Source organism: Heterocephalus glaber, unplaced genomic scaffold, assembly GCF_053883595.1.
Source record: "Heterocephalus glaber isolate CG9 unplaced genomic scaffold, H.glaber_assembly_v1.0 deba00001579, whole genome shotgun sequence".
In the NCBI taxonomy this organism is placed as follows: Eukaryota; Metazoa; Chordata; class Mammalia; order Rodentia; family Bathyergidae; genus Heterocephalus; species Heterocephalus glaber.
Genome location: NW_028258360.1, coordinates 1,113,666 through 1,124,082, shown reverse-complemented (window position 1 = coordinate 1,124,082; position 10,417 = coordinate 1,113,666). Strand labels below are relative to the sequence as shown.

General features: G+C 37.2%; 1 protein-coding gene and 1 long non-coding RNA gene across 19 annotated transcripts in view; both read right to left on the bottom strand.

Annotated features, from left to right (window-relative positions):
- LOC147823460 (uncharacterized) overlaps positions 1-9,208 on the bottom strand; it is a 35,839-nt gene extending 26,631 nt beyond the window's left edge. The window contains exon 1 of the long non-coding RNA XR_015443864.1: positions 3,073-9,208. This is a non-coding gene — a long non-coding RNA (uncharacterized LOC147823460). The remainder of the gene's footprint in view (positions 1-3,072) is intronic.
- Pcca (propionyl-CoA carboxylase subunit alpha) overlaps positions 1-10,417 on the bottom strand; it is a 399,147-nt gene that overhangs the window by 112,556 nt on the left and 276,174 nt on the right. For all 18 annotated transcript variants that reach the window (XR_015443859.1, XR_002387412.2, XM_087193202.1 and 15 more), the window contains one exon: positions 9,215-9,317. Coding sequence is in view for 16 of the 18 variants with exons in the window: in XM_087193202.1 (XP_087049328.1) it covers positions 9,215-9,317 (103 nt within the window). In the remaining 2 variants the exon portion in view is untranslated. The remainder of the gene's footprint in view (positions 1-9,214; positions 9,318-10,417) is intronic.

Here is a 10,417-nt window from a genome sequence, read left to right as displayed (position 1 = left end):
TACAAAGCCTATATCTTAGTGTGAAAAAATTGAAATTAAACAAATGAACAATGAAATAAACAAAACAACTCAAATCTATGGTAAGGGCAATGAAGGAAAGAAACACTGATATGAGAGCAAATAACTAAAGAGTCAGTTAAGAGCTAAACAATGAAGACATAACATGACCACCAAAATAACTTCTCAACTTAGCACAACTAGTATTAGCAGCTGGGGATGTAGTTCAGTGGTAAAGTGCTTGCCTAGTAGGTGCAAGGCTTTGGGTTTTATCTCCAGTATCACAAAAGTAGTTTTTATCACATATTAAATGAATTTATTAAAAATATGACACATTTATTATTGCATGACAGTGATAAAAACATATTCGATTTTCACAATGCATAAAGTTGAACACAGTTCAGGCTTTTGAAAAAAATCTGTTGACCGAGAGTATTCGCCAGAACATACTTTACACATTGCTTCTGTGAGATATGGCTAGAATAACAACCCAAAATAAAACCAAAACCCATGGTTGGAAAGGTCAGGACAGGCCATTTGATCACTGGGGATACATCCCCTGTCCTCTGCCACCCAGCTGCAGGCACACAGGGTCACCTGGAGCTGTCTGACCACAGGGATCAATGCTCTGATCAATTCCTCATATATTTCAAATAGAGCTCTCTCTTCTCTGTGTTTCAGTCACTTCTACCTCCCGATGTCAACATCCATCTCAAGTCAATTCCACATACCTCCAACTCCTAATGTCACAACCTAGCCCACAGTCTAGTTACATCTTACCCCATCCCATCCCCTTTCCAGCACCTCCTCTCCTCCTTCCCTCAGAGAAGAACACGATGGAGCCTTGTCCCCTACGCCAGTGGTGGTGAGCCTTTGTCGGCACACATGCCATAGTGGGCACACAGCCTTCTCTGTTGGCACACGAGCCAAGTCACCCCAGCAGCGAAGTGTCGGATAATGTTTTTTTTTTCCTAAACTAAAACCTAAGTGTTCAGGTTTAGTTCCAGTGTTGGCACTTTGCGATAAATGAGTGGGTTTCGGGGTTGCAGTTTGGGCAGCTGGTCTCTAAAAGATTTGCCATGGCTGCCCTAGGTTCCACTCTTTTTCCCCTTATCTCTAATCTTCAAACACTTCCTCTTTCTGGCACCTACAGTGCTATCAGCATTTAGGAACGCTCAAATTTGTCCTACTTTTACAAGATAAATCCTTCCTCAATACTATGGCCTACTCCAACCACATTCAGCAGGCTCACCTCCTGGCCCTTAGCAGAGTCTCTCATGTCACCGGTCCACATATATCAACTCATTGTCATTTCATGTGCCCATTACATCACTGAAATTGCTCTCAATTATTTCAATTATTTTTGGTTAATCTAATGGACATGTGTCAGTCTTTTTTTTTTTTTTAACATGATATCTCAATATTCTCTGGCACCACTGACTTTTTTTTTTTTTTTGGTACCAGAGATCGAACTCGGGTCCTTGTGCTTGCGCAGCAGGTGGCGAAACCACTGAGCTAAATCCCTGCCCCCCTTTTTTTTTGGTACAGGGGATCGAACTCAGGACCTTGTGCTTGCCAAGCAGGCATGGCACCATTGAGTTACATCCCCTGCCCCTGACTTCTTTATCTTAAAACAGTCTTTTTAAAGTCTGAAACAACACAGTTTCTTGGGTTGGTGTTTTTTGTGTTTGCGTGCAGTGCTCAGATGGAATCCATGAACCTTGTGCATTCAAGACAAGTACCCTACCACTGGCTACATTCCCAGCCCTTCTGGTGTTTCTTTCTCTATTTTTTTTTTTTGAAGGTTGCTCCTTTTCAGCACCCTCTGCTCATTCTTGAAATCTTTAATACACCTCAAGGTTTCATCTTTCGTAGCTTTCTTCCCTTCTTCCTGTCCTTTCTCAACTTGGTCTCTCCTTCAAGTACCATTTATATTATCAGGGATCAAATCTCTACCCAATCTCTTTCCAGAGCCACAGAACACTGCATGCAATGACCCAGTAAATATCTCCAGATTCCTTCAATAACATGTGTAGAATTGGGTATTTCTTAGTTTTCTCTACATACCACATTTTAGCAAACAGCACTATAATCTAATCAGCTGCCCTATTGGTGTGAGCATACCCCTGCCTCCTCTTCATCTTTATTTTCATATTAAAACACATGATTATGGTGAGACAGCTTGCAGTGTGGAGGTGTGAGCTCAGGAACCAGAGTTGGATTCCTAGGTCTGAATCTCTGCTTTTTCACTGGCTGTGTGACTTTGGGAACAATAGCTAACCTCTCTGTATTTCAGTTTTCTTACATGTAAAACAGAAATTATTAATAATACTATTTATGCTTTCTAGGGTTGGTGTAAAGATTAAAGTAGATAATCAGTGTTGGTTGTAACTGCTGTCACATGACATACTTCATTTGGACAACTGAGCATAGTGCCTGACACATGATACTAGGTGATGTTATTACCACTCAATAGATGCTGTTTTGTCATCAGGCTGTGTCTGTAGCTAGTTCCACATTTTAAACCTCTCATGTCAGGGCTCCATCTCCTAGGCATACTCCTGGTTCTGACAGACTCCCTCATTCTAGTCTTGCCTCTTTCAATCTGTTGTGCAGGAAACTGGGAAGTGGTCTTTCTAGTAGACCACTCAGTCACGCTGCTGCAGGAAGGCCTTCTGTGGCTCTCCACACCCTCCAGATAAGTCCCAACCACGAAAACATGGCTGCCAGCCTCCAGCCTGGGCTCTGCCTGTTTCCTCACAGTTCATCTCTCGTCACCCACTCCCTGCCAGCCACCAGCTCCCTGACTCCAAGCCCCCTATGGCCCAGCCATGTGCAACTTTTCTATTTCCTCAGACACGCCACACACCCTTTAGTCTTCTTTGTACGTCACACTACACCTTGGAAACTCTGATCCTTTGCCTTGACCCCTTCCCGCCTACTTTCATTGGATCTCGATTTGGCCATCTTCCCGAAGCCTCCTCTGCCAACCACAAGTCCAGGTCTGAGGTTCCCTCCATTTGTTCTTCATGGCACCCACTCTGTCATCATTCATTTGTTCTACTTTACTCTCACCCTTAATAGAGGACCCTCCTCCATGAAGAGTCAGATGTATCATCTCTCCTGATTACCACTGTTTCTCCAGAACTGTGGAGAGACTAAATAAACAGCTGTTAAATTATTTTACAACTAAAATGATAAATGCATGGTGACAACAAATAAATAAAAACCCATCTAATGTGTGAGTCACTCATCAGAGACATTTTAACAGATGGCTTCACTGTTCATTTTAATTATAAATAAGTTTGAGGGGCCAATAACATCACATCAAAATTCATATTTTTTTTTTGGTACCGGGGATCGAACTCTGGTCCTTGCGCTTGCGCAGCAAGCAGCAAAACCGCTGAGCTAAATCCCCGGCCCCAAAATTCATATTTTTAATATCTATTTTATTGTAGAAATTTGACCAGGGCCTGTAACAGGTTATAGACTACTACATAGTAGTACACAAAGGATTATAAAGTTGAAACAAACTAAAGCTGAATACCTGGTGTCAACATTAAATGTTTTATCCTAAGTAAAATTCTTCAGAAAGTGACAGAAACCAGTGGATAATACTAAAAATCACTTGAAGTCTTAATTACAGTATTTGCCAACTCTAATATGATAACAACCAATCCCATTTAGTTTTTCATTTCCAAAGTAAGCGAATTTTATAACTTATTTTTGTTCTTCACTTAGGGCAATAACAAGTTATGCACTTGCCTCTTAAGCACAACATGACTGAGCCATTTAAGAGGGTACAGGTGCAGCTGCACATCCAATTAGACAGGCAATTTTCCAGATTACATGGGCAGGATCCTCACTTCTTTATGAAAATTCAGTCCTATGGTTCAAAAGCAGAGTATGACACCCCCTAAAAAGGTTGCATTTAGAAAGTAAACAGATCAAGCTGTGCAAGGTGACTCTTCAGACTTGATTTTTCTACAGCCTTGTTTATCAGACCCACTCCCACCAGATGTCGAGTTGATTTTAGATATGTTTGCTGTGAAAAGATATTCTTCAGCATGAGATGGGGAAGTCACATTGGTATAGCAGGTTACTTCTGAGCCGCCTTCCTTAAGTCACAAGTAGGGAGAATTATCCCATTCTCTGAAACGTCCCCATGATATTTCAGGAAAGTTACTATGAATTCTCAGAACCTGAATAAAATTTTTTGAGTGAGCTCACATTTTTTTTTTTTGGTACTGGGGATCGAACTCAGGTCCTTGCGCTTGCGCAGCAGACGGAGAAACCACTGAGCTAAATCCTCAGCCCCGAGCTCACATTTTGATACTAGTAAAACATGCACTTTCTAACTCTTCTCTATAGTAATCACCGGGTAGTTTATACATTTAAAGAAGAAAAATGTAGGTGGAAAACAGTTATTTCATCGTAATTTTAACAAGAATTTCTCTATTTTGGCACTTTTTCATATAGGCAGGTGCTATTTATATTTCTTTTGTTATAAAATCATCTTTGAATGCTTTCATCTGAATTGTTGTTTATTTTAATACTTATTTGTAAGAGTTCTTTATAGGCAAAAGATTTACTCCTTTGTGAATAAAATGAATTACAAAATTTCCCTCTGATTTGTTGGCTTCTCTTTGTTGGCTTTACTTATGATGGTTTTGTATTCTTTCTAGAACAATTTTACACCATTTTCTTAGTACTCTCTTGATTTATTTTCCTAGTAATTTTTTCTCAAATAGAAAAATAATTTTTGTCTATGACCATACCACCCTGAACACGCTCGATCTTGTCTGATCTCGGAAGTTAAGCAGGGTAGGGCCTGGTTAGTACTTGGATGGGAGAAAAATAATTTTATCAAGAATATAAATGTTCTTCCCAAAATGAAGGAAATTCATGTTTACATGTTTTTCTTTGTAAAACTCCACTGATAGAAAATAAAATATTTTCCTTAAATACAACCTTTTTGCCCTGCTTTGTTTAAGGACACTTTGTAAAGCTGGTAGAGAGGAAAGTCTAAGTGAAAGAAGTATCTGAGAAGAACCAGTTTACATGATCATAACATTCAACTGCTGTCAAAAGAAAAAAAGTAAGAAGAAAAATTTTAAGTACAATATATCACACAACCATAAAAAACTGACCTCAATTTTCCATCATTTACCACATATTAAAAGTCAATTTTCTAAATAGGATTATAGGCCTTTATTATAAGTTCTTAATAGTACTGTAATACTCATTTGAAATGCTACAAGCATGTTCTCTTCTAATTGCCGACTGTGCTCTTTAGCTAAAGATAATTTTTTAAATAAAAAGCCTAGACTAGGTATGAATGTAATAGTTACTTGAATTCATTTGCTAATGTTCTTTTTTTTTTTTTTTTGGTACGGGGATCGAACTCGGGTCCTTGCGCTTGCACAGCAAGGTGGCGAAACCACTGAGCTAAATCCCCAGCTGCTGATATTCTTTTCATGATCAAAAACAAGAGCTTATTCTAAAAACTGACAATACAAGCAAAAGGATAAATAATACTCTAGTTTTTTTCTAGGAATAGTGTTCAAAAATTATTTAGAAGAATAATCACAAGTCTTACATTCCTAAAAGATTTCACTAATTGCATGATTTATCATTACTTTCTGTCAATACTACAAAAGGAATAGAGATACACATATAAAATCCACATAAAGACACATTTAAGGGGCCGGGGATTTAGCCCAGTGGTCCTGTCGCCTGCCTTGCAAGCGCAAGGACCCGAGTTCGATCCCCAGTACCAAAAAAAAAAAAAAAAAAAAAGACACATTTAAGATTCTTTAATAATTTGATAATATAGTTATTTTTTGTATAAGATTATTTATTGATATATTCTAAATTCACTCAATTACTGTTTTTTATGAAAATGTTATACAAAAATGCTTGGACAGATTACCGAAAACCAAATTTCCAAAGTACTGCTTAAATACCAAAAGAAACAGTGGTGGAATATTTTTTTAGTTAGGAAATCTAGAACAAAAGACATGGTGGAAGAACAAAGGGGAAAGGATTGGTTGTATCAGAGAAGAAAAACTTCAAAGAATGTGTATATAATTATTTCTTATTATGCATCCATATGTAATTATTATTTTTTATTCTTATGTTTATCACCATATCCATTCTTTGAGAAGAAAAATACAGGGTGGTAATTGCAATGATATGAATACTACAAAACATTTCCCTCCCTCCGCCACAGGCATCTAGAGATAATTTTGTATCAACCAAAACAAATGTTATTAAGAAAACAAAATGAAAGTACAAACTTTTTCAGACACAAAATCTTACCTATCTCAAACTTCATACTGCTCTGAAAAAAATCACATTTACTTGGATAAAGGAGTAAAATCATTGCTAAAAGTCACTATTTTAAATTTGATCTACAAAAGGTAATAGGATTTTAAAAAATACTAACAGCTCTTATCTAGTATCTCTAATTGGAAGAGAAATATTTTGTGCACTATTCCTGACATTAACAGTGATTTATCCACCCACAGTCGAGAAGAGCTAAATTTCCACGATTATGTGATTATCTCTCTGAGCCTCAGTTTCCAGATCTGTAAACTGGGACTATTAACATCTACTGACCAAGTTTACTGCTAGGACTCAATGGGATAATGCATGTAAAATGCTGACCACAGAGGCTGAGACAAGATAAAAGTTCAATACATGTAGACAAAAGTTATACTGCTTCATCAAAATACCCCTGCATAAGCTAAAATAAGTATTATAAACAATAATGTAATTAGAAAGACAGAAACTATCACAGTGATGGTGAACCTACCAGAGCTTTCAATGATTAACAGCTCACTGCAGCACACGTGCCATAGGTTTGCCACCACTGGGCCCTTGGGCATGGCAGGCAAGCACCCAACTGCTGAGGGAGGAGTTTAGGGCTGGGGCAAAACCAGTCAAACAATGGGGTGTAATCTGTCAAAGTCCTGAGACCCAGGCTATGGTTCATGCTCAGAACACAGAATCTAAGATGACTCTGAAAGTCCTGTACACAGAACCAATCAGAAGACGCTATTTTCAATTCTTCTTTTACATCTAGCATGAAACCAACCAAGTCTTCAGTAGGACAGTTTAAATCTGGCTCCAGGACCAGTGAGTTTTTGATAGGACAGATGAACCAATGCCTTATTTACAAGAGGGGGGATGCCCGACCAAGAACTGCAGATACAAAAGACTTTTTCCCCCATCCCTGTGGCCACTCTTACTTCTTCCCCCATCCCAGTGGTTCACCAGCCTGCTGTCACTATGCAGAGCATATTTCCATTCTAACTTCAATAAATATGCATTCCCGCTACCTTTTTCTGTGTGTCTTGTCCAATTATTTAAGACATCAAGAATGTGGAAAGAATTTCCCTAAGACCTATCATTCTGATAACTTCACCATACATATACAGTGAACCCTTGACTTATGAACTTGATCAGTTTCCGAGGGCTGGCTGGAACTCAAGTTGTTGTAAGTCAACACAGCTGAGATCTGGATGTTTACCTGGGTAGAAGTTATAGATAACAAGAGGCAGATGAATCTTCCATTAGCCTAATTAACCCAAATTGTCCATGTGTAAGGCCGGTCATAACTTGAGGGTTCACTGTATAAATTTACTCTTGGATTTTTAATTCTATTCTGGAGCTCAACATGTCCATCTCTATGCAAGTATTACACTGTCTTGGTTACAATACAATTTTATAGTATGTTTACAACATGGAACCTGAAACAAGCACATAAAAGTAACAGTTCTAGGAAGTAAGCTGGGCAGTGTTCTTACTCAGGCAAGGCACTGCTTAGAAAAACACTGCATAAGATGAGCAGACGGCAACATGGTTGAGTGGTGACTTCACACAGAGCTGAAAGTCTACATTTTTGTAACGTTAACCTTTCCTGAGGAAGACATTATAAGAATAGCACTGATGCTTTTCTACTTATTCATATAATTTGCTACTCAACCAGATGTGTATGGCTGTGTCCACTTACAGAAATACTGTTTAAAAATAATCATATTGCTAGGAGAAATGTAAAGAATGACAAAAGTTTATCAGTAAAGACATCATAAAATAATTGTTTAACTCCATCCTGATTTCCATTTTAAGAGAGCTGAGTGAAATATGTTTCAAAGCCAAAACTTTAGCATTTTGGCAAAGAGAATGAATCACAAAATGTAAAGAAAACTACAGTGTCTACCCTTAATTCATGAATTAATCTCATTCATTTGTGAGTCTGACTACTACAAAAGAATATTGGCTTCTTCAGGGCAACAGCCATGCACTTATCTAGCACATAGTAGGCATGCAATACATATTTGTTAAATAAATAAATTCACATGAACCCTCAATTTATAGTATTTTCCTCACTGAGACCAAGAAACTGCTATGTCCCTCAATTTCAGTGAAATTGTATTATTTTGACTTTCATATCCTGTTTCAATCTTCTAATAAAGTCATTTGATTCCTCAAAATAAAATGACATCTCAATGCTACTTAGCTATGAGAAATATGTGTGAACATAATATTCATTACACTAAATGTATAATAGCTTCCCTGAGTTCAGGCTGAAAATACAAAATCATACAAATTAAAATGGCAACACTTTTCGGTATTTATCTGGCAATGTCCAATCACAGACTTTAAACATATCATTCATAATGGGACATAAACACTATAATCTTACTTTGTTCATGACAGACCAGAATTCAAATTATTGCGGTTCTGTTATGGACATTATCCAACTTCTCCAGAACAAAAAGAGTATCTCCATAAAAGTAAACTTAGCCTCAAGAATGTTACACAACATAAAATGTGAAGATAATGTAATAAAACAGCTCCAGATTACTTGTTTGAAAGGAATGGTTACCTACCATAGCAATCCTGTGTTTGGAATTATAAATAAAGATGTTCTTTATAACACAGGCAAAAATATTACTTTTCAGTAAACACTAAAGAAAAACAAATGAAGTATCAGGCAGTGAGTTTAGAATGTGGCTGAATCTAAGAATGTGTTTCGTAGTTAATATTAAAGAACGAAGTTCCCTTTACATTCAGCTTCCTACAGAAAGTGAAACAAATACATAGCTATGGTATAAATTCAAAAGAAGTGAGTCACTGAATAGTCACTTAAAAATGGTTTTAAATATTCATAGATAATTTCAAGATTACCAAATGAAGAAATTAAACTCACAGAGAATGCTGGCCCGTGGTGTGATGTTACGACAGAATGCTCTTCATCATGCAACTTTATTGAGAGCTCCCACTTACCCATGTCAGGTTTAATAACAGGAACTCTGAAACGGAAAAAAAAGAGGAATTAATAAATCTACATTATCTCTTAAGAAACTAACTTTCCTTTGTCATTATGTGTGTGGAGTAAAACTGCCTAAGAATGTATTTCAGAACATTTTATTTTAAAAGGCTCTACCCTTGGAGAAAAGGTTTCAGATTTAAACTAGAAAGGTTTAGAAACAGCTAAGCCAAAGAAAGCAGCAGTCATTCTGGGGTAACCATGGTACCATCACCTCTTCTAAGTAATGTCATCTACTCCACGTTTGAGTTGCTTAACTGTGACAGCTTACAACAAATTAAACTTCCTTAAGCAATATTAACTTTTCAATATTTGTCTACTGCTCAAGGCAGTTTTTAAATTACAGTAAAATAAACCATTATGTCACACTCCTTAAACTACAGAGACATCAAATGAATCGCAGAGTTACCATAGAATTGTTGCCATAGAATTGTTTTTGGTTTTGTTTTTGTTATTCATAGTTGGTGAGAATAAAATCATATTTAAAAATGATCTCCATGCATTTTTCTATTTATAGAATAGAATGTTCCTTCATGAATTCAGATAAAAAAATCACCTTAGGGCCAGGGATTTAGATCAGTGTTTCTGGTGCCTGCCTTGCAAGCGCAAGGTCCCGAGTTCGATACCCAGCACCAAAAAAAAAATCACCTTAGTATATTAGCTGAAATATAAGCACAAGGAAAAAGCAAATCAAAATTAAATGACTTACAAGTTCAATTAATACAAAGTGGTTGATGCTAAATTTTAGGGTATCAAAAAAGGAGTAAGATATGGGTTTTGTTTGGTTTTTTTCTGGAACCAGGGATCAAACTTGGGTCCTTGCGCTTGCGCAGCAGGTGGTGAAACCACTGAGCTAAATCCCCGGCCCAAGATGTGGTTTTTATCTGGGGAACTTATATAGGGTCTATGTCTTTTCTAACCTTGATTTTCCTCAACACTTAAAATCCAAACAAGGCTTAAAATCATATCTCTGATTGATGCTCATCTGACACGGGTCTTTTCTGGTGTAAGGTCAGGATTATGTTGTTCAGAGAACCTAAGTCAAACAGCCAGCAACCAAACCAAAAACTCTAGAATAAAAAT